Here is a 24307-nt window from a genome sequence, read left to right as displayed (position 1 = left end):
AATAGTGGTATTATTAAGTATTTAAATGCAAAAATATGGATATATCTGTTTTGCTTATTAAGATGTCTGTTCAGCACAAGTATTTGGCACCTCATTTAAATAATTATCTACTGCGGTACTTTGCACTTCCTTGTTGTATATTAAGAATTTAATCAGGAGAAATTCTAGACTGCTTAGCAATGTCTGTTCATTTAAAAAATTGGAGATTTAAACAGAGTACCTTCACTTTGGGAAAGCCCTCAAAGTTAAGCCAATAAAAATTATAGCTCTTATTGTTCATCCGGAACAAATAACATGCTCTGGCAAGCATTTGAATGCAGCCTCAGCCACACTAATGTAGCTCCATTTAATAGGCCACTTTTTGAAAGCCACCTTTACTATCTTTACACAGCTGGACTCTTCCTACTTGTCCAGCTTTGCTAGTGTCCCCAAGGATCTTTTTCCATTTTTGAACCTGAAAACAAAACAACAAAAACCAAGGGGTTGTTTTGTCCCTAAATGTCCCACTTACATAACAACGATTTACCCAGATTTGAGAACAACATAATTTGCAAGTAAGAAATGCCAACTTAACAAAAAGGGAAGAAGAATTAAATGGATGTCTTGTGGTATAGTTTGGTTTTAATATTTTGACTATACCATAGCATGAAATACAGAAAGGATTTTCAATACACCACCCTTTTTCAAGTTCCAACTTTGAAAGTCCTGTGAACGCCATCATTACAAGTGTTTCTTTGACTGAAAACATATTTCCAACACAGAAGGGATTCATGCATTGAGCAAGCACTCAGTAAATGCATACTAGGTGCTAGAAAGCATAGTCGCTAGAAACACAAAGAGGACCAAACCGAAGCCCTGCTCTACAGAAGCTCAGTATAGTGGGGGACACAAATACCCCAACGTAAATAAAAGCACAACCCCAGACAACAGTCCTCTAGCAGGTGTAGAAGTGGACCCTTCCAGGGTAGGCTTGAGGAAGTTGGACAGGCTCTTCTGATATGGTAACTTCCTAAACTAAACAAACTGTTAAGAATCTATAAAGCACTTTCTGTAAGGCAAATGATTTATTTTGTTTGTCAGATTTTGATGTATTAAGCTTTTAAAAATAACCAAGGTGTAGTCATCATTCTTAAAATATCAACAACAGCAAAGAGACAAAAAAACTTCTTCCTGAAGTCCTTTGATCATCCCAGTTTTCAGAGAGGAAAACTGAGACCACCCTGGGTAGTAATAGGAACCTGGTATAAAGCATATGCTCTTGTAGTTCTTCATACACCTCTTTAACTTCTTGCTAACATTGGAGGAATTGGCAACTAGATTTGTTTCCTATCTCAGCAAGTAATCAACTATCTCCCAAAAGGAGAGATGTCCTTAATATTTCCTATTGAACCATTAAACCTAAAAATGCTTTTGGACCTAGGACTTCTATTGAATTCTCAGATAATACATTTAATAATATGCACCTTTTCCCCTTGGATTTGAGTTGGTGACCACAGATTTTTCTACCATTGTGTTTTAATCAGAGGTTCTCTGGAGTGTGACTTAGATTGTGTTAGGACTAGATACAGAAATATATCAGGGATACATACAGACAAATATTATATATACACATATAATATTATAAAATTTATGTATATATTCGATTGTGTTAGCACTAGATACATATATATTTTGAGGCACTAGTGCACTGAAAGGCATCTTAGACATCTTTGGGGTCACTGGTTCACTCCCAACATCAGCAAACTCTTCTGTTGTCCTTAAGAAAGATCCTTTCTCAACAAGCAAACAAGCAATCCCATTAAACAATGAACCAAAGACAGATCTCACCAAAGAAGATATACAGATATAAGCATTGGAAAGATGCTCCACATCATATCTCATCAGGGAAATGCAAATTAAAACAAAAATAAAGTACCACTGCACACAGCAACACACATATTAGAATAGCTAATATCTGGAACACCGATAATACCAAATATTAATGAAGATGTGGAGGAGTAGGAACTCTCATTCATTGCTGGTGGAATGCAAAATGGTACAGACAGTTTGGTGGTTTCTTACAAAACTAAACACACTTTTACCATATTGTACAGCAATCATATTCCTCGGTATTTGCCAAAAGATTTGAAAACTTGAGTCCACACAAAAACCTGCATATAGATATTTGGGCAGCTTTATTCATAACTGCCAAAGCTTGGAAGCAATCAAAATATCCTTCTGTAGGTAAATGGATAAGTAAACTGTGGTTCATCCAGAAAATGGAATGTTACTCAGCACTCAAAAATATGAACTATCTCCTCAAGCCATGAAAAGACGTGGAAACTTGAATGCATATTACTAAGTGAAAGAAGGCAGGCTAAAAAGGCTAAGTATTGTATAATTCCAACTATATAACCTTCTGGATTAGGGAAAACTATGGAAACAGCAAAAAAATTAGTGATTGCCAGGGGCTGGGGGTGTGGGAGAGGGAAGAGCAGGCAGAGCACAGAGGATTTTTAGGGCATGAAAATACTCTGTATGATATTATAATGATGGATGCATGTCATCACGCATTTGTCCAAATCCATAGACTGTACAACACCAAGAGTGAACTGTAATGTAAACTATGGACTTGGGGTAATAATGATGTATCAATCAATGTAGATTAATCAACTGGAGCAAATGTGTCACTCTGGTGGGAAATGTTGATGATGGGGGAGGCCATGCATGCATGAGGGCAGAGGATAAGTATGAAATCTCTGTACCTTCCTCTCAATTTCACTGTGAACCTAGGACTGCTCTAAAAAAAATAATTTTTAAAAAAACTTCCTTGTTTTCTGCTCATTCACCCTTTTCTGTGGTTCCTTCTTCCCTCACTCACTTGGCTCACTCTTCTGCTGTCCCTTTTTCAGTGTTAACCTTGGACATTGCCTGGCTTCCTTAAGATAACTCAGTGCTAACCGAGTAGCTATTAACTTTTCTGTTGAGACCCACATGTCTCCAAACTCAGTGTGACTGGTGTCTCAGGATGTCGTCTTTTGCGGGGCCCCGTTAGGGAGGTGGCTGGCCTCCCTCATGGGCTCAGTCTAATCATTTCCCACTTATTAGTTTTATCGATCACCACCCCCTGAGGGATGACAGAAACCCTGGCACAGATATTAACTCCACAATATAGAACAAATCTGTTCATCGGCCAAGAGCTCTTTCATACACTGTTCAAAAGATTAAAGAAAGGCCAGGACAACTTCACCCTTCATTTTTTGTCTGACCTATTTCTACCTTCCCCGTCTGAATTGTTAACAATGTTCTATATTATTTTTCAAGACAAGCATCCTAGCCAAAAAAAAAAAAAAAAAAAAAAAGTTTCTTTATGAACGTTTTTATTGGATTGAGCCAGAGCAAGTCTCCCACAATCTGACTGCCTGGAGCCCCGGGGCGCCAAGAGCCCTGGGCAGGAGCTGTTGTCCTCGCCGAGCAGACCTCCAAACAGCCTGTACCGAGCCTTCCTGCCTCTGCCCTTTATGTAGAGACTACGCAGCCAGTTCTCTATCCAGCAGATTCAATTTATGGCATTTTATTTTCCAAGTTTGGCACTTTAGGGAAATCAGGCTTACCAATCAGGCCATCTTAAAAGGAGCTTATAATCCAATGTAGTTTCCAATTGAATGAGAAAACTGAAGTTGTGCTTTGATTTTTCATGACTTGGCTTTCTTTTGTTGGTCAGTCAACAAATATTTATTGAGTGCTGGATCCACGTCCACCGTTGGGCAGTAGGAGGGCAGATAAGACAGTGGAATGCCGGCCTTTGTGCGGCGAACTGTCTGGCCTACTGGCTCTCTTTCCACAATCATCTCTCCATAAGGTGATGGAATTAAAGGGGATGGTGTTTGCTTACAGAGCCATTCATCACATGAAAGAGGTAGTGCCATCGTATGCTTACAGCAGCGCTCGGAGAGGCTTAGGTAATATTAGGTAAAGTGACTTTCCCTTTATACCATCACAATGACAGTAAGTGCCTACAGAGATGGCCACTTACCAAGTCAGTAATAATGTTTAGAAAATATATTGCAGATTTTGGAAGACAGCCACTAGGTGAATTGCAAACGTAAAACTTTTCCCAGTTTTCCTCTCCAATTCATTTGAAAATTGAACATTACTCCTGAAAGAAAAACAGGAAACTAGCCTTCTGAACTGAGTTGCTTGCTATGGGCTGCTGTAAGGGTAATTGGGCACAGTAATTGTTGATGAGGAAGAATGGCAGCCCTCTGGAGAATTGGGCAATCAGTGTGAAAGCACTCCACCTATAGCCAGGACTTTTGAATTCAGATGTGACCTGTGTTAACTCCCACTAATCCAAGGCAGCAGGTGTTACACAGTAGAGATTTATAACTGGTGGAGTTTTATTAAATCACACAATAGGTTAGTGCTCTAGGTTCATCATAACTGTATGGAAAGCCAGTCCAAGACCAACAGCACCTCTCATTCATTCAGAGATCTTTGATACAAGGACACCACACACACACACACACACAACACACACACACACAACACACACACACACACACACACACACACAGAGTCTGCGTGAAGCGAAAGAGCAAGAAATTTGGTTCACCGTCCAGATTTCTCTGAATTAGGCCTTCTGCATCAAGATACAAAAACATCAAGATAATTGTTTAAAAAAACTTTTCAACCAAGTGTTTTGGCATAAAACAGTTAAAATCAACCTTTCTCCTTTCCATCACTCTGCAGGAGACGGCTGATCTAGAGGCAAGAATGGACCAAACATATCTGGAATTACATCATGTGAAGGAACAAAATCAAAGGCATGCCCTTTGCCTGTAAGTAGTTGTTCTTTCTGTCGCATCAAGCTTATTTTCTGGATTATTTTCAGAACATATCACTGAGGTTAATCCATTGTTACATTCTTGCAAACTCTGAAATTAAACATCAGAAGATAAACTTCAGCGTCTCTCTTGCCCTTTTAAGGAATGTTCAGCTAGTTTTTGTCATCAAATTAGCCCTTTTGGGAGTAATCCTTCATGTGTATAAAATCACATTGACTATAAAGAAATATTTTAAAAAGGAAACAAATTGTTCAGAAATTGGTATATAATATTTACTTAATAAGTATTTGTTGAATCAAGGAACAAATTATGGATGACTGGATTAAAACTGATATTGTGATGGAAAAAAGGTTTGCTTTTCAAGTGCACTTTTTGGGAAGGAAAATTCATTAGCAAATTTAAATTATACCAGTTGGGAAGCTTTTGATTGAAAAAAAACAATTTTTTGCTTGAAAGAAAAAAAAACCCAACTAAAAGTGGCTTTAAACTAGGAATCGATTCTCTCCTGTAACAAGAAGCCTGGAAGTAGGCAGGTCCAGTACAGTTAATCCAGCAGCACAATGAAGGCATCAAGTAACAGGCTCTCTCCCTCATTTTCTTGGTTGCCCTCAGCACACTGCTGTTCATCCTTAGGAAAGTCCACCCAGCTGCAAAATGACTGCTGTAGTTTCCCCACATCCCCACCAAGAGGATGCAAGTGCAGGATAAAAGGAGTTTCTTCTGAAAAGCATCTTCTTACCAAAGAGAACCTGTCCCTTCCCTAGCATACCTATTCATCTCATTCTCAAGCTGGATCACAGATCCACTGCGAAACCAGTCATTGGCAAACAGATATGGGTCCACCATAATGGTTTTAGAAAAATGGTGATTAGCCCAACTAGGGGGTCGGTCCACCTTCCCAGAGCACACTGCTGCTTGTACCTGAAGAAGTTTAGAGTTCTGCAAAGAAGAACAGGGAGACAATCAACTTTGCTTTAGTTACAAAATTTTCCAGAATAACTTTCTCTTCTTTGTGTAGTGGGACAGAAAAGGGGTGATGTTTTAATAACTTCAGCTTTTTCACCTTCTAGGAAGTAGTGAAGAATTACATTGGAAAATGATTGCTCTTTTGTTTTAGAGAACAGTGTTGTAACCCTACCAGTTACTTCTTCAGAACAGTAGTAAGAAAATAAGGAACTTGGGGGCTTGAGTCTAGGGTAAGTGTGACTATGGGAGACTGACTCTTCTGAGCAGGAGATGGCCCCACAGAGCAGCAGGCAGGGCCCAAGGAGACAGGAACACTCAGAGACACCAGGAGCAAGGGCTTCTGCTACTGACTTTCGAGTTTTCCTTTCCTGCACTGAAATGGCCTTATGACAGGTAGCTTCAAGCATTCAGTAAATCTTGTCAACTGCATCTCAATGTCAACTTTATATTAGCAATACCTGGTGTGAAAAAGGAGCACAAGAGCAAGTTAGGAAGAGCAGCCTGAAAAAGCAATTTGAGAATAGCAGGAAGCATCCATCCAGAAGAGGAAAATCCACAGAGGCCGAAAGTAGATTAGTGATGCCAGGGGCTGGGGCGACTGGGGAGAAATGGATAATGACTTCTATTGCGTACAGGATTTCTTTTGGGGATGATGAAAATGTTCTAGAATTAGACAGTAGTGACAGTTGTACAATTCTATAAACATACTAATGACTATTGTGCACTTAAAATGAGTGAATTTTATGGTATGTAAATTATATTTCAATAAAGCTGATTTTTTTTTAAAGTGATCAGCCCAGCAGCTGGGAGCAGGAAGAAATCAGCAGCACTGAGCAGGCTCAGTGAGTCCTCAGAAACACTAGAGAAGGTCTGTACTTTCCAGGATTATTTAAGAAGAAGGAATAAGTGATTTTATTTGAATATGAAAAGAGAGATGGACCCAAAAGGCTGGGGTTTTGGGGCTTGGCTATAATAGCAACTGAACCCCTCACTCCCTTCTGTTTTCATGGTACCTCAACTGCTCTCTCGGTTGCTTAGCACTCACAAACAGAACACTGTTCATACACACACACACACACACAAACACAGGTTGTATCCTTTTCTTTTTTTGAGGACAGTAGAAAGGAATCATGACTAGAGCCTGGGTCCTCAGTGAGTTACAAAATTAACAAGCACTGGAACTGCCCCCCACCACTGCCGCCCTCTCCAGCTTGATGATGTCAGGTTGAATGCTTTGCAGAATAGCATAATGGTGAAACAGTTGGACACGGAGTCAGACTACCTGGGTTCAGATCAGCTCCCGCATCTGCAAGTTCCCAGCTATGAGACAAGGGCAAGTTACTCGGCCTCCCCATACCTCAGTTTATCCCTTGTATCATTGGGATAATATTAATGCCCCCCCTCCCCGTAGGACTATTGTGAGAATTACATAATGAGTCCATGCACAATATTTAGAACTGCACCTAACAAATAGTAAGCACTGTAATAATAAGCCTCAGGTATTATTATTCATAATAGTGTACAATGTACAACACTGCTCCAGTGTCCAGTGAATTTGTGAAGCATAAATGTAGGGCTGACTCAGCTGAATTATAAATGGAAGAGAAAGACAATAGGGAAAACCATGGGTTGTTAGAGACCATGGGTGACCCGCCAGATGGTAATTTGCAAGAGACCGGGGTGGCATAGCTAATCCCTAGTCAGGTGCAGGGGGTGAAGTTTGTGTGGTGAAAATGCAAAAGAGAAAGCAAAAGCAAAACCAACAAAAAACCTTTTTTGGTTCTTTATTCCACCCTATTGGCTAAGAACCATTACTTTATATTTATGTCACTTGGGACTCTTTGGATTGCAACTGGCAGAAATTTTAACTTGAAATGACTTAAGCAAATAACTACAATAAAAAAAGACTTTGTTTTATGTACCTGACAATCTGAGGGATAGTACTGTCTTAAGTGAAAATCAGCTTAATAGCAGGGCCACGTGAAGTCACCAGGACACAGTTTTTTCCCCCATCTCTCTACCTCTGGTCCACCTCTCTGTGTTGATTCCTTCCTATTATATCTTTTCCAGGTGGAAAGATGACAACAGCATATATGCATCCCCTCCCCTCAATCCCATCCTCCTAGGTTCAAGTCCAGTAAGAAAGAAATATGCAACTTAAATCTTGCCAAAATTATCCTTATACTTCATTGGCTCTGACCAGGTCCCATGACCATCATGAACAATGGAATTTCCAATTGAAGGAGATATTTTGATTGGATTGGCCAGAGTCACACACTGAGGGTGCAAGGATGGAGCTAATACTATCTGAACCACATGAACTCAGAAGTGCGAAAAGGGGGTTCCCTAAAGGGGATGAGCAAGCCCATTTTACCAGATGTGTGGCCTGCTATCCCATGTTCTGCTCTGTTCTGCTCACAGGCTCTCTTTTGAACTCTGCTATTTTATCTCAGGAGCAGGACAAATCAGATGCAGAGAGGAATATATCTAGAATTGGAAGTATTTATTATTTCTGTAGGGGGCAGGGGATGGTAGTGGCCAGGGAGAGGGTCCAGTTTCAGCAGATGCTGTGATGAAGTCCAGCCTGGCAGAGCTAACATGGTATCTAGAGACAGAGGCAACAGATGAGTCAGGTCAGCAGTCATCATCTGGAGGTTAACATGAAAGTTATAGGCATCGTAGCAGATAATTGGAACGTGGTAAAAGAAAACCCAGAAGTAGGAGAGATTTCCTACTGCAAGATGAGAAGGGAATTGATATTAATGACAACTACCATGGCAACAAATCTCAATGTGCATTGACTCTAGCTCAGAGTGCTCTTGGGAGTGGGAGTTGCCCACACTCACATGCGTTTATCACCATCGCTTGAGGGCAACACTCATCACAAGGTGCAGAGGGCGAGAGTTACAATAAGGGCCAGTAGCTTTGGGTGATTTTCTTTTCTTTCGGAACCTTCCTTAGGAATGTTTAACATCCCTTCACAACTGCTGCCTTTACAGAAATTGAGCAGACTTTTCAAAAGTCTTCAGCCAGGACTTCTGGTTCCAGACCCATCGTGTAAAGAGCTTGAAAGTTGTTATTCCCATCCTTACAAGCAGAGAAAATGAACAAACTGAAAATCAATGACTTTTCAAGGATCCATCAAAGAACTGAGGTCACAGGGCAAACGGCCAACCCCAAATCTAGATTGACAGATGAATTCAGAAAATTACAACAGAGACCTCCTTATCTGGAGCAGAAGCCACTGGAGCTATAAATAGGTAGAAGTACTTACATGGTAAATTTTATACATCTCTGGAGGCTGAATATGGACTATCATGAGAGGAAGAAATGCCTGGGGGCCATAGACTTAGGGGACTCCCCACATTTTCATGGGTTTACCTTCCAGGAAACTTTGGCACCCTTGCAGAAGGAGGGGAAGAGTAATCATTGTGAAATATGCCCAGAGGGTTTTCCACAACAAAGGCCTCCTCTCCAGGGGCAGAGACTTACCAGAGCCTTTTCCCACTCTAGGCCCTTCTGGCCTTCCTGTCTCTTTCTCAGGGGAGACAAAAGAAAAGGCTAAGAAACATTTGTGCATGTCGCAGCCCAGGGACACAGGCCACTAACAGACTGAGAAGTAATAATAAGATTATAGAGCACTTCCCCTCCCCTCCACTTTACCAGCACACCAACAAGGCTCCAGTGTAGTTAAGAGTGGATTACAGCTGTAAGAGCTGCAAGAGTGTCAAATTCTATTTAAGGAGAAGTTCTTAGAGAAGCCCAAAGACAACAGGGAGATAAAAATGAGAACGCTAGAGGAACTTAAAGACTCTGGCACCTACACTTGCAGCAAACATGAAACAGAGCCTAACTCCTAGCCATCTCAATATGAAGTCTCACATTAGAAGCATATTTACCTTGGTTTCTATTATCCCATCTGGCTTTCAACAACAACAACAAAATTATAAGGTATGTTAAATAACAAGGACAAAACATGTCTGAATAGACAAAGCAAGCATCAGAACCAGACTCAGATATGACACAGATTCTGGACTCATCTCCAGGCAATTTAAAGTAGTGATTATTAATATGCTAATGGATCTAATGGGAAAAGTAGACAATAAGCTAGAGCAGACGGGCGATGTATGCAGGGAGATGGAAATTCTGAGAAAGAATTCAAAGGAAATGCTAGAAGTTTCTTTCTTTTTTTTTAATTGAAACACTGTGATGGAAAGGAAGAATGCCTTTGATGGGCTCATGAGCAGACTGGACATGGCCAAAACAAGACTCAGTGAGCTTGAAGATAGGTCAACTGAAACTTCTTAAACTAAAATGCCCCCCCAAATCTTCTGTTAGTTAGGGAATTGTGAGTTTCACCCAGCTTTGTCTTGGTGAAGAATTAATCACACAGACTATTAGGCCTTCTGGCCCCACTTTTGTAGGAAGTCTTGCAGAATTTTAGGTCACTGCTTCAGCTCTGCTCAGCAACCCACGGTAGCACGTACACACTTTCTCACCTGCAGTGTTCTGGGCAGTCATTTGCCCCAGAGCTTCTGATTGATCTATGCCTCAATTAACAACAGAGGGCTAGACAGCATTTAGGGGAGGGGCCAGCAATGAGCAGCTCTGACATCATGCCATGTCCCACAGACAGATTCCAGCTAAGAAGTGGCAAGTGAGTGTGAGGCAGGGCCTCCATCTTGAAGAACTGATAGAGGAATAGATTGTCGAGGCTGGGACCAGACACCCACAGGGGTATAGGCAGGGGGCACATTCTCAGAAAAGGGAGAATCCAAGTCATTAGAATTGGGGCACAAAGACTGTGTCAGTCAAGCAACAGTGATGACTTCCAGAGGAGTCCCTGCCACGGTGAGGTCCTGGAGAGTATTAGAAGTCTCCTTCCTGTCCGACTCGGTACTTTGTCAGAGCCCAAAGGTCAGAGGGGACCTGAGTCTATAGATGGGCTCACATGTTACTGACAATGGAGGAAGGATTTGCAAGCCAGGCCAGGCCTGCCACCTGTTCATGCCCTCCTGCGGCTGAGCCCCAGGCACTGACTCCCATTCTGCCCTGTCCTGTGACTCATTTTCTTACTCCGGGTAGAGACTCCCAAGCTTTGCCCAAACCAATGCACTTGACACTTTTGATCTTCCTGGGTTTTTCCTATCCTCCCTCCCACTTCCACCCCTCCCGCCATAAGTGTCTGTGATGGTTATTTTTCTGTGTCTACTTGTCTAGGCTGTGGTGCTAAGTTGTTTGGTCCAACAGTAGTTAGTCTAAATGTTGCTGTGAAGATACTTTTTAGATGTGATTAGTATTTACACTCAGTGGATTTTGAGTAAAGGAGATTACCTTCCATAATGTGGGTGGGCCTTATCTAATCAGCTGAAGGCCTTAAGAGCAAAGAATGAGGTTTACAGAAGCAGCAGCAATTCTGCCTCAAGACTGCAACATAAATCGCAACCAGAGTTTCTCACTTGCTGGCCTGCCCTACAGATTTTAGATTCACCAACTCCTACAATTGGCAATTCTTTAAAGTCTCTCTCTTTCTCTTTCAGATAGTTAGATAGATAGATAGATAGATAGATAGATAGATAGACAGACAGACAGACAGACAGACAAACAGACAGACAGATCAATCTTCTAGGTTTTCTACACACATACACACACACCTTCACCTTCTTGGTTCTGTTTCTCTGGAGAACTCTACTGATTCAATGTCTCTACAAGTTTGTTGACAGAAAAGAATTTATCTTTTTGTAATAAATGCAACTCACAGTTTTAACCAAAAGGGAATTTTTTGAGTGAAAAACAATCATTCTACCCATTTATCTAATAGTGGAATTAACAAAAATATATATTTATTTTGTTCAACTTTTCTGCTTTTCACTAATTCTCAGCTTCAGAGACTTGCAGCCGGATGCTGCCTTCTGGCATGTTGGCATTAAAATTAATGCTGATTTTGAAAGAAGTCATTATAACTCTAGCCAACCATTTCTAACTGAAGCCATATGAGAGCTCCTACATCTTAAATGGCTTGTAGAAGTACCTATGGAAACAACCAATTACCCATGAAAACTAGTAAACCAGAACCAATCACAAACCATCACAAGGACACTTACCAGCTTGTAGAGACAAACTGATGCCTCTGCTTTTTGGTTTGTTTTGATTTTGGAAAATAAAGAAAAATATATGCTGCCATCTGAGAGTCTCAGGAACATGCTGGCAAATAATGAGTGCCTTCAACCTCCAAGTACTTCTCCTGGAGGGGGCTGGCAGGAAGACATCCCCCTCGCTGCCTGCTACTGTTACATCTCAAGCTCCACATTAACTGAAGTCAGCTGTGGATGGCTTTCATAGGCAGCAGGAGGCAGGACTTTATTTTGCTTTATAACAGTTTGCTTAACTGGAATGAGAGTGTTTTTTATATTATTGTTGTTTTAAACCAAACTGCCATGCTGACTTAGGAAGTTCCTGATGGGGTGGCTCCTGTATCCCAGAAACTAAACACCGTACATTGAAGGCAAACACAAGCCACACAACAACAATAAAGCAAAGGTGCCCAAAACAAATGTCTAACAATATAACTTTTAGCAGATAGACTCATACTTTATTTTGACAAATTTAGGATAGAAAAATATCATAAAGTGAATATAGCAGTTGCTCTTTTTGTAACACGGTTTGGGATGTGCAGTGGATTTTGAAAGGCTAGCTTTAACAGAATGGTCTCATTTCTGTCTGGCTTCAGTTAATACTGAATTGTATGCCAGCCATTGCATTTACTTGAAAGGATACTGGACACAGTGAAACTGTTTTTATAAAAGGCTCTGGCATTCAAAAATAAATATTATAAAGCAATGAACCAAACCAACCTTTAAAATATTTTTATAATCACCAAAAGCCAACTTTAAACTTCAGGACTAAAGCTAAGAACTCACATTCTCAAAATAGCTTTAAATTTTTCTACCAATGTATAATAGAATCGTAGAGCACTTATATATTTTTTTCAAAATGAGGAAAAGTGAGCGTAAACATGATATTTCAGATGACTATAAACAGTAAACATCAACTCAGTGTCCTTAAATATGTTATTTCAATAATATACTCTTTGCCCAGCTGGCCATAAAAACTGCAGCTCTATCATCAAAAAGGTGCCCCTGCATGTAATCTTTGAGCTTATTAATTGCTGTCATCATTTCTACACACCATCTTTGGAGGGGGTGGTTGAGGGACTCTTGGTACATGCAGATGTTTGGTTACGGTTGTAAAGACAAAAAAAAAAAAAAAATGTGCCAGGAGTCTGCAGCTGAAACCCTGCCTTACTTGGTTAAGAACCTTCACATTCTTTTGTCTCTGTGATGCCTCCGGTAAACTCACGCTAAATAATTCACACGGGTGTTAATTTTGTTGCTGTCAGTCGCTTCAGCTTCTTTCCTTGCTTTTCTCCCCTACGCCTCAAAGCATATACTTGGGCGGCCTCTCATTAAAATATGTTATCTCTAACATATAAAATAAGTGTATGTACATATATACATAACAGGCATTTCCTTTTCAAGGACTGGGTAACTCCTCATTTTCTATTAAATAATCCTTCTTCATATACTTGGTTCCCCTAACTAGCCTCCACACTTCGAGGTAAGCATCCTTTAATGACCTCTTGCTCACTTCTTCAGGGCTGTCTGAGATCCTGGAGCTCCTAGCCAGCAGCGGGACTCCTCTGGGGCGGCCCCTTGCCTCTTGCCCACCCTGCTGAGTGGAGCCACCTGCAGCCATCCCCACTTCTGACCCGCCATTTCCGCCCTCCGCGGGCAGCTCCTCCATGATGAACGGCAGCTGGTCTCCACCTGGCTGCGCCTCCTCTCCCCTAGGCTGCGTCTCCAGGTCCTCGTAGTTGCTCTGCTTTCTGGTCTCCAAGAATTTGGCCACACAGTAAATGATGGAGCCCAGGGTGTTCACCACGACCCCGGCAATGAATAAAGAAGTGGGCTCCACATCGCTGAAGGCCACCATACCCACCGTGATGGTGGCGATGCTCTTCACCACGCCCACGAAGCTGGTGGTCACCGCCGAGTTGATGTAGGTGCAGTGCAATGTGGTGAAGTTCATGGCACAGCCGATCAGGATGCAGGCCACGAAGATGCACACCATGGCCGGGTCCTTCCAGCCGGGGAAGGCCCAGGCGTGGATAGAGTCGGTGCTAGCGAAGGAGAAGATGACCAGCAGCGGGGTGGCGGAGACAGCGATGACGTACTGCGCGGTGAGCGGCCCGTGCTCCGTGTCTGCACTTGCCTTCTGGATGAGCACCAGGTAGGCGGCATGCACCAGCACCGCCAGCACGCCCGTAACGTACCCGATGGGGTCGCCGGTCAGGTCGCCGGCTCCTGAAGCGCATCAAGTGGACGGAGGAGCCGGGGCAGGAAGGAAAAAGAGGAGACACCGGGTTGGCGCGGGTGGGTATCTATCCACTGGGGCAACGCGTCGGGTTGGAAAGTAGACGGGGTTCGCGCCTCAGCTCTGCCCACGGGTTTCAAATGGAAGAGTCAAGCCCAGTCTATGCCCAGTTGGACGCAGGAGGAGAGGCGCGCCTGGTCTCTTGTCTACCTCTATTCATGACAGAGGCCCCGACAACGCAGATGCCCTCGGAGTGGGCGCTGTGGCTTTCCCGAGCTGGCACGGAGGTCACCCAGGCGCGTGGTACTCCTGCCCCCTCCATGGGGCGCTAGAGGAGACTGGGGGTTCCCGCTAGCCGTTTCTAACCCGGGGCCGGCTGGGCACAGGGCAAAGAACATCTCCCCCTCGACCCCCAAAGAAGGTTTCCCACTCCGCTGGCTCCCATCTCGCTCAGTCCTCCAACCCCGCCTCCCCCGGCCCACCGCCACCCGCACTGGTCTCAATCCGGTGCCTTCTGCCTAGCGCTCGTAGCCCCGGGCGCCGCGCCAGAGACCCCAGGCTAGACCTGGGGCCCAAGCTTGGCTCCCATCGTCCCTCCCCACTTCGGCCCCGCGTGACCCAGGAAAGTTCACGGCCCCCTCCTTCCGGCTCGGTCGGGGGACTCCAGCGCCCAGGCTCTGGCAGCTCTCCCACCCCTCCTGGAGGAAGGAGGGAATAAAGAGGAAAGACGGAGGCGGGGGGCGAGGAAGGAAGGGCGATATGCGGTGAGGCAGGGGCGGGGGTCGGAAGCCAGGAAAAGGTGGCGGGGGGAGGAGGTGGCTCTGAAGGAGGAGGCCGGAGTGCTAGGAAAGGCTCTGCTGGGTCTCAGAAGCCCGTTTTCGAGCCGAGCGACCGCTTTCAGAGCTCTCTCTCTCTCTGCCTCAGTCTCCCCATTTGGAAGTGAGGGCGTTGCACTAAGTGATCCCAGCGGTCCCTGCCTGGGGTGGGGGGGAGGGGGGATGGATGCTGGGGGTCCGAGCGGGTCCCTCTCACCTGCCAGTGCCGCGCCGCAGGTGGTGATGAGCACGGCGGCGAGTACCCCGGGCGAGGGCGCGCCGTTCTTGAGCACCAGGACGCCGATGAGCATGGTGACCAGGGGCAGGCAGCGCTTGAAGACCACGTACATAGGCAGGCTGAGGCCGCGCAGGGACCAGAGCGTGAGGCTGGACTGCAGCGTGGAGAGCACGGCGACCCCCGCGAAGGAGCGTGCCAGGCTCAGGCCAAAGGGGGGCACCGCGATGAACCCGAGGCGGCGCAGCAGCTCCAGGCTCAGCGCCGCGGTGGAGCTGGTCAAGCACTGCACCAGGGTCAGGAAGGAGAACTGGTAGCGGCTGATGAGGAACTTGAGCAAGATGTTGAGGGACCCCGAGAAGACCCCGTGAGCGATGGCCACGGTGATGCCCAGCACGCGGCCACGGCACAGCTGCCGCATCGCGCCTGCACCCGGCTGTGGCGGAGCTCCGGGACCTGCGGGAGGAGAGCGGGGAAGAGAGCCGGGAGGAGCGGAGCGAGGGCGGCGAGGGTGCTCGCCCAAAGCCGCGGCGAAGGGCAGGGGGCCCCGGCTCAGCTGCAGAGGGCAGCTCCAGCCAGGCGTCCTCGCGGCGCGGCGGCTCCGTGTCCGACTGCCCCGCCGCTCCGGGGAGGCAGTGGCGGGGGCGGGGGACTCCGAAAAGTGGCAGGGGTGGGGGGCTGGTCTGAGAGGAGTGGCGGGAATCCTAGCGACAAGCGATTTGTAAGTAGGTGACGAGCTACGATGGGTTGCGTCCCGCGCGGTGTCACCGTCAGGGAGGACGCTCTGCGGCTGGAAGTCCGGGCAGCTGCCCCAAGCAGGACTCGACCCGCGCCCCTCGGGCACTCAGCACGCACCCGGGCGGGCTCTCGGGACGCGATACCCTCTCTTCCTGCATTGCCAGCTGCCCCCGCTTGTCCCTTCTTCCCAGCTCCTAGTTGAAGGGCGCGTGCTGGGGGATCCCGGGCACAGCTAAAGATGTTAGAAACCATAGGGTTCCAGGGTCGAGCACCGTTTAATAGCCGCAACAAGTGACAGCGCCCTCAGCCCCATTCCCCTCGAGCTGTAGCTGCTTTTCCACCCACGGTTCCTCCCAGTGTAGCCGCTGGACCTTGCTCAACCAGGGAAGGGAAAAACGTCGGTGCCAGCGGGCTGCGGGGCTAGCTGATGCTCGGGCGCCAAAGCCCCAACACTGTAGGAACCCACGGCCCCAGGACGCTGCCCGGGAGTGCTTCAGAGGGTGAAGCTGGCCCCTTCCTGCCCTGGGCGACGCGCTCCCCAGTTCGCGCGCCTTTCAGAGAGGGACGTGGGACTACGTTCGCGGCTGGGAGCGGGGTAGAGGGGAAGTTCCGGGGGGCGCCGTGGCCTCACGGGGCTGCGGAGCCTGGGGGCGAGGGCACGGGCACCTGTTTCAAGTGAGGCAAAGATATGAAATACGCAAAGAAAAAGCAGAAACTAAGTCTCTTAAGCGAGTAGCCTCTATCGGTTCCGGTGGATAGCCTGGGTGAGCGGGGAGCGACTGGCCGCTCTGGGGAAGGAGATGGGGGTGGAGGCGGGGTTCGAGGGCGTGGCCCCGGGGGCAGGTGCCCCGGACGTACAGCAGAGACCGGGTGTAGCTCTCTCTGGATCCCCGGGAACCTACTGCCGCCTGAGGAACCGTCACGAGCCACTTGGCCGGACTGGACAACCCCTACCTCCGCCTCCTCGGCCCCGGGCACGTCTGCCCGCCACAGGACTTGTGAACTGTTTCTTATTTGGCTAAGAGTAAAAAGAATGAAACTCATTTTCTGCTGGCAAAGACTTCTATGTCCCTTTGATCTGAATTTCGTTCCCTGGAAGATAATGTCCATACACGTAAATTCAGCAGCAGCAGCAGACGGGTTCGCTCAGGGGAGGTCACCGCTAAGAGTCAGACACAGTTTAGATTTCGCGCTACTGAAAACTTGACTTGGCCAAGGTTTGGGAGCTGAGAACAGAGCTGGAAATCGCCGCGCCCCACCTCTCCTTTCCCTTAATTTCTGTTATCCACCCATTCCCGCCGGAATCCCAACCTTCTAACCCCCACATTGCTCTGACACTTACGATCCATTTCTCTAGGAAGTCTTTTGTTTCTTCCCCCCATATTTCCACCTCTGTGCTGAAAGCAACACTTCCAGCCCAGAGGCTGAAGCCACAATTATGACTGCCGTGGCAGGAAAATAGCAGTTTACATCGGGGTCTGGCGGCACCGCTGCGATCCTTCATCTGGGCCGGCTTTGTAGTCTGGAAGCTCACTTTGGTGGGAGAGAGTCTGATTTAAACCAGTGCTCCAGCTCGTATGCCCAGGGCCTCATGGAACCCGCTCTCTGCCCCCCAACAGGTCGGCACTCAAGAAAACGTTTGCAGAATGGCCCACTGTGCCAACTTTTCCAGGAATAACACTGGAAAGCATTATACTGAACCCTATACTTCTGGTTCCCTGGGGAATTCTTGGGGTTTTGTAGCTACAAGCTATGGTTACACACTATTGGCTATTTTAGGAACTCTTGTTCAAGTGTTGACATTCCTTCTTTGGGAAATAATGAGGTTTGAAGCAACAGTTGAATTTATGTGTATGTTGTGGTATAAGTATATACTCAAAGTACACTCAGATAAAAAGCTTTGAAAATTAAATTTTTGAGATGTCAGCAAATAACACATTTCTACTTCTGGGGATCATTCCAATTAAAGGATTGTTGCTTTGAGCCATATTCAATGAATATAATAAAGAATTGTCTGCATGGACCTAGTTTTGGAATGATTCATTTCTGCCAGCAATTATAATTGCCTCCATTTGTGATACTAACATTAGGTAAAAGATTTGGGGCTGATTCAGCTATCTTACCCTTCTCATTTAGGCAAGAATATTTAGCTTAATGTTGAAAACCTACATTGGCATGAAACAGTACATTTTCTCCACTTTACTGCATATAATTCTTTTCCATTAGGGCTTTCATTTTTTAAAAAAATTAATACCATCTCCCACACGAGTTATTAGATAAGCTCATAAAAGAAAAATGGGAAATCTCTTAAAGAAAAATGGGAAAAACAAGAATACTATGTTTAGCAAGGTTAATTGTACATACATGTAGAGCTGAAGGTCAAAAAGCTATTTGACCTACTGGTATCCAGGGTCTAGACCCGAGCTCCATTATCTCAGGAGCTACACAATATATTTTGATGGCATTAAGTAAATCCTTTAGTTCATTCAACAAACACACAGAGCAAGTATTTTGTGCCAGCCAGTCAAAGATGAGCAGTCACCTGAGTCCTTAGGGATTCAGAGGGGGCAGTGAAGCAACACAATAACACTTATGCAGCAGTGGGGGCTTGTGGCAGAAACAGGAGAGCGCTGAGGAAGGCAATAACGTCAGCTTGAGAAGCATATCAGAGAAGGCTTCCTGGAGGAGGAAATAAGGTCTTATTTCATTATTTTAATTGTAAAAGTAACACATGCTCATTATAGTATGTAAAAGGAAAACTTTATAAATAATAAATGAACAAACTTTATAAATAATAAATGAACATGCTCTCTTCACTATTCTCACCCCCAGCTCCACTACACAGAGCTGACTACTGTTAAGAGTTTGGTGTGAACCTTTCAGTTTTTCTTGTACATATATTTATACATACATAATTGCCTTTTTAAAATTAGGATATTGTATACACTTGTCTATAATGTGCTCTTTTTAAAATCATATCACGTTAACCAACTTCCAAGAGAGTCCCCAGAGATCTCTGGCTTCCTCATATTTACACCCTTGTTAACCCCTCCTCCCACATTGTCACAGTTGGTCTAAGTGACGAACAGCAAAATGCAGCAGAAATGATGGCGTCTCTCCTGAGATTAGTGTGTAAAAGACCAAGGCTTTCTTCTTGAATTTCCCCCTTCTCTGGTATTACTCTGGGGGGAAGCCAGGTGCCACGTTGTAGGGACTGTGGGACAGCCAGTGGAGGATTCAACATGGTGAGTATCTAAGGCCAGCTCACAATCCTGTGAGTGACTCTGGAAGCTGATCCTTCAGCCCCAGTTGGGCTTCAGATGTCTTCAGACCCCAGTGACAGCTTCACTGCAATGTCATGAGAGATTCTAAGCCAGAGCAACTCAGCTAAACCACTCTTGGGTTTCAAACCGCTAGAAACTGTAAAGCTGCTAGGTTTGGGGCTGATTTGTTACACAGAAATAGATAATTAATACACGTATCAGTAGCAATCTATTCATCCATGTCAGCACACACAGTTCTACCTTATTCTTTTAAATGACTCTTCTATAGTATAAACTTTCTTCTCTAGATAGCTGTCCAGGTTTTACCAAGCAATGATGTAATGAATACCCTAAAAACATTCGATCTTAGATATGTCTGTTAAGTATTTGGTGGGGGAGGGTGGGTGCAGGCAGGGAGTCCTAGAACTGGAACTGCTGGATCAAGGAGTTAATTTAAAATCTTTATTGCCAAATTGCCTTCCAGAAAGGTACATAACAGTACTCTCACTTTAATCAATGTTGGATATTATCAATATTTTGAATGTTTGCCAAGCTAATAAGCAAGAAAAAAATGGGTTCTCATTTTAATTTGCATTTCTTTGTCATCAATGAGACAAAGTTTGACTAAGTATCTTTTTGAAGTGTATTAAACATTTGTTTTTCTATTTCTGTGAACTGCCTGTTGATATCCTCTGCCCACTTTTATGTTTGGTTGTCTTCTTAGTGATTTTTAAGCACACTTTATAAGTTCTGGATATTAAACCATTTGCTACATAGGTTGCAAATATATCCTTCCAATATGTTTTCTGTCTTTTAGCTTTGCTATGGTGTGTTTTGCTATTTTAATTTTTGTATGTTGTCAAACTTTTTCTTTAGTTATTTCACATGACTTTCAAACGATGGGTAAGAACTTGCCAAGCCAAGAGCAGGGCAATCCAGGCACACAGACTAACTTGAGCAAAGACAGAAATGAAAACCTGCATTATTTACATGGGGAGTTTGTGAGCACACTGGTATTGCTGGAGCACAAAGTTCATGACAACGTGGAGAGAAGCAATGCTCCAAGGACTTAGCCCCACAGGACGTTGGCTGCCTGGTTAGTGAGCTTGAACTTTTCCCGTAGGCAATCCTATAAGCAGAGAAAGGTTTTATACAGAAATTGATGTAATCAGATTGCATTTCAGATCAGCCTCCGGCAGCTGTGTTGAGGAGGATGGCTCCGAGGGCACCGAACTAGAAACAGACACATCATTTAGGAAGCTTCTGTGATCATCCAGAGAAAAGCTAATAATGGCTTGAACCAGGGCAACAGTGGTTGGACTGAGGGGAAGAGACAGACTGGATAAGTGTTTAGGGGGTAAGAGACTTTGTGACCTATTTGCTGTGTCTTGGAGTGGAGAGGTGCGAATAAGGGAGGGAACAAGGATGGCATGTAGGACTTTACTTGAGTGCCTGGGTGGACAGTTCTGGCAACAAAAGAAAAAAGTATGTGCAGATGGAGCCCATTTAGTGAGCAAGATGAGTTTAGTTAAAAGAAAATGAGGGTATTATTTACAAGCCAGAAACAGACTCACAGACATAGAAAACAAACTTACGGTTATCAAAGGGGAAAGGGGAAGGTAGGGATAAATTGGGAGTTTGAGGATTAACATATACACACTGCTACATGTGGAATGGATGGACAATGGGGACCTACTGTATAGCACAGGGAACTGTATTCAGTATCTTGTAATAACCTGTAATGGAAAAATGAATCTGAAAAATACACATTTGTATCTGTATCTATGAAAATAACTGAATCACTTTGTTGTACACCTGAAATTAACACAACACTGTAAATCAACTACACTTAAATAAAATAAACCCCTTATGTGAAAAGAAAGAAAATGAGTGCAAAGGCTGTGGGAGACCTAAGTGGAGAAGGCAGGAGATTTGGGAATAGTCAGTGTAAAAGTGAAAAACATAAGTGAATTATCTCATTCAAGAGGAGGCCTGTTAAGTAAGAAATTAATGAATTCATTCCTGGAAGAGCCAAATTATAGCTAAGATATACAGTTAAAACATGCCAAAGGCAGAAGGGACAGGGGACTCTCAGCCTGGGTCTCCCTGGGTCATATACCTTGGTAGGGTCACTCCAGACCCAGGGTCAGCTTCTTAGCTCTTTAGATGTGAAAACACAATTTTGTCAGTTCTCTCAGACTGATCGGGATCTAGTCACCAAAGAGTCCCACATCTTTCCTATTTCTCAGTGGGCCAACTTCTGTTCATTCTAGGAAAAGGAGGCCACGTGGCAGGACCATGGGTTTGGATTCAGTCATAGCAGATTTCAAATTCCAGCTCCATACTTCCTGACTATTATGACTCCCAAGAGCCTTCATTTCCTTGTCTGGAAAATGGGAGGGCTTCCTTGCAGGGACATTACCAAGATTAAAAGGGATAAGATACAGAAAGCATCTCATGTAGTGCCCAGATCACAGAAGGTGCTCAGTGACCTGAGTTCCCCTTTCCTGCATTCACTCTTCAGAGCTGTGCTGTCACTGCAGGTGGAAGAGGAACTTGGGGAGGCAGACAGGATGAAACCTAAGAATTCAGTAGCTAGGAGACAAATTCCGATTTCCTCAGAGAGAATGACTGGTTGTCCTCTGAAAGTCCAGAGGCTGCTTGATTTGTGAATTACCAAGAATTCAAAAATCTTGTGCATTCTCTTCCAGCACAGACTCTGGCTCATTTCCCTCTAGTTTTCCAATCCCAGCTCCAGGGAACCCACTGATAAATGTTCACCCACCCTCCTTCAGATTGAGAGACTCTAAGGACCTGAGTTAAGTATATGAAGTTAGTGTTTCAAATATCTCTAACATCCCCAAAATAGAGGGAAAAATAAATCAAGAGAGATGTTAGTTTTTAAATCACAAGTATTTGTTTCAAATGATTTTATTTTAAAAATCTCTTGCATTCTGAAAGAAAAATAATTTCATTTCATTGTAAATATGATCTGGGTTAGGTATTTTAAAAGGTCGATTATAAAGTCTGCTGATACAGAGAACATTCACTGTGAACTGGCTTTTACTGCACTGCACTTGGTCTGATAGTTCAGTTCTTATGGAGGGAAGCAACCTGAAACAGCTCTGTGAACCTACCTCATCATCCTGACAGTTCAAAGGGTGTGTCTGAGCTCCTTGTTCCTTACAATGCACTCACGTGAAGCAGTGTCCTCTTTCTGGGGCCTCTCAAAAAACAACTAGCATTGATTGGTCTAAAAACTGAAAAGTTATACTTTCCCTGAGATCATGCATTCATTTAACAAATATTCATTAAACACCTTCTAGGTGTTAGGCATGGTGCTAGGGCCAAGCCTGGGACTAGGATGAAGTCTTTGCCCTCAAGACTTGGGCAATGAACTATGTACTTGACCAGACTTGCCATTTATGCTGCCAGTAGTAACTTTCTAGGATTTGAAGGCATATATTTTCAAGCCCACGCCTGGCTCCACCTTATGATTCCTTTGTTCTATCTCTTATGTAGTCTTGTTTTTTGCATTTTGTAAGTACTCCATTTTTTCTGTACCAAGTGAACAGGAAATATGTAAATTAGAAAATACACATTTATTTTAATTTATTTATTTTTCTGATTAAAGTATGTTTTGCTCTTTAAAAATTCTCAAAAACTTGTTAAAATTTGATGACAATTTTTGACATTTATAACACACTTTAATACTATATAAAAATATAAATGTTATGTAAAGTTATCTATGTTACTAATCTTTCCCTTTAATCTACTTTTTTTCACAGGTCATCAGCACCTAGAGATTTTTCAAGACTTAGGGAGGTAGTGAGGAGGGTTTATAGCATTACTTAGGGCTTTCATGACTTAGTTTCAAGGGTAATTTCATGAAACCCTAGTAGGACTTAAGACTTTTTGGCCAGTGACCAGTTTTTTTTTTTTTAATTTGATATAATAGTAGAGAAATAAGAGGAGAGAAATATAGGGTCATGAATATAATATCTAAAAATATTTGTTTAAATGTAAGAAACACATTAAGCCCTCACTCTCAGCATTCCATGTTCTTAAAGCATGACAGACACCAATCCTTGAGAGAATCTCATTCACTCTGTGTGTCAAGCATACAGTAGCTGCTCAGTATGGCTGACTGACTCATGCTGACTTATTCAGCAGTTATTAGAACCCTGTTACTGAACCATAGATACCTCTATGTTATACAGTATTATACTCATATAGATACTATATTAGAAAAAGCAACCTTGCTGGGGGTGTCATAAAATCATAAATGACCAAGGGATGCAGTTTATTGTGATTTTTATCAAGAGCAGTGATTGTATTTTACATCAAAAATGACAATTTAAAAAGGAAATATATCACTATCATATAATCTACAGACCTCTATATTTAATCCATTTTATAGTAGAGAGGTTATATTTTAACAGATACTATACGATATACCATAACATCAATTATTTCTTAGGTTTTTAAGAAATATGGCTTATGTACCAGGCTTAAATAGTGAGCCAAAGTCTTTATCAGCTGCCTCAAAACTGATTCCAGATGAAATCTGAATATATATAAAAGCATAAAATCTCTGTTATCAATCATTTAATTCCTGTTAAGCAATGTTCTTCAGTCAATATCCTTTGTTTCTGAATGGAGTAGCTTATCTCAAGCAGGCATGGTAAGACAAACAGGATCATATATCTTTATCGTTTCATCCCAAGCACAGTCAGCCACCTAGAAAACAAAAAGGAAGCAAGAGGAAACATAACCTACAAACGTTCAAAACTGGCAGCAAAAGCCTAAGTCATTTAGGCTGCAAGTAGATCATCCACCAGCAAACATGTCTTTAAATAGGAAGAACAGAGAGTTACATTTTTGAAAAAAGGTCTGTTCTCCCTTTTCAAGATACATTTTGGGGATTGTTTCCAATTGATTGAAGTTGCCTATAAGGATTTCCCATCAGAGCTACATAATTCCCTGTATCCTGAGATAAATGTTGAAAAGATACATTCCTGAACTGTGAACCAAGGCACTATACTAGCTATTTTGGGGATAAAAAAAAGGAGATGAAGTACAGTTCTTGCC

At 43.8% G+C, this 24307-nt stretch overlaps 2 protein-coding genes across 2 annotated transcripts in view; both read right to left on the bottom strand.

Moving 5' to 3' along the window:
• Nucleotides 1-12367: 12367 nt before the first annotated feature.
• SLC35D3 (solute carrier family 35 member D3) lies at nucleotides 12368-15781 on the bottom strand. The gene is made up of 2 exons (XM_032485425.1): nucleotides 15198-15781; nucleotides 12368-14155 (listed from the first exon to the last, which is right to left on the bottom strand). Exons 1-2 carry the CDS (start codon nucleotides 15634-15636, stop codon nucleotides 13326-13328), a joined length of 1269 nt encoding a protein of 422 aa, XP_032341316.1. The 5' UTR covers nucleotides 15637-15781; the 3' UTR covers nucleotides 12368-13325.
• A 7365-nt stretch (nucleotides 15782-23146) lies between these two features.
• PEX7 (peroxisomal biogenesis factor 7) overlaps nucleotides 23147-24307 on the bottom strand; it is a 72999-nt gene continuing 71838 nt past the window's right edge. Inside the window, exon 10 of the mRNA XM_032485006.1 lies at nucleotides 23147-23956. Within this exon, the coding sequence (XP_032340897.1) occupies nucleotides 23888-23956 (69 nt within the window). The 3' untranslated portion in view covers nucleotides 23147-23887. The remainder of the gene's footprint in view (nucleotides 23957-24307) is intronic.

The sequence above is a fragment of the Camelus ferus genome, chromosome 8 (genome assembly GCF_009834535.1).
Source record: "Camelus ferus isolate YT-003-E chromosome 8, BCGSAC_Cfer_1.0, whole genome shotgun sequence".
NCBI lineage: Eukaryota > Metazoa > Chordata > Mammalia > Artiodactyla > Camelidae > Camelus > Camelus ferus.
Note: the sequence above shows the minus strand (reverse complement) of the source record. Positions and strands in the feature narration are given on the sequence as shown.

Bases quoted from the DNA above. Each gene is read 5' to 3' on its own strand.
- SLC35D3 (XM_032485425.1), bottom strand. From the start codon at position 15,636: ATGCGGCAGCTGTGCCGTGGCCGCGTGCTGGGCATCACCGTGGCCATC. The intron at 14,156-15,197 runs GTGAGAGGGACC...GATGCGCTTCAG, and splicing joins CTGCGGCGCGGCACTGGCAG to GAGCCGGCGACCTGACCGGC.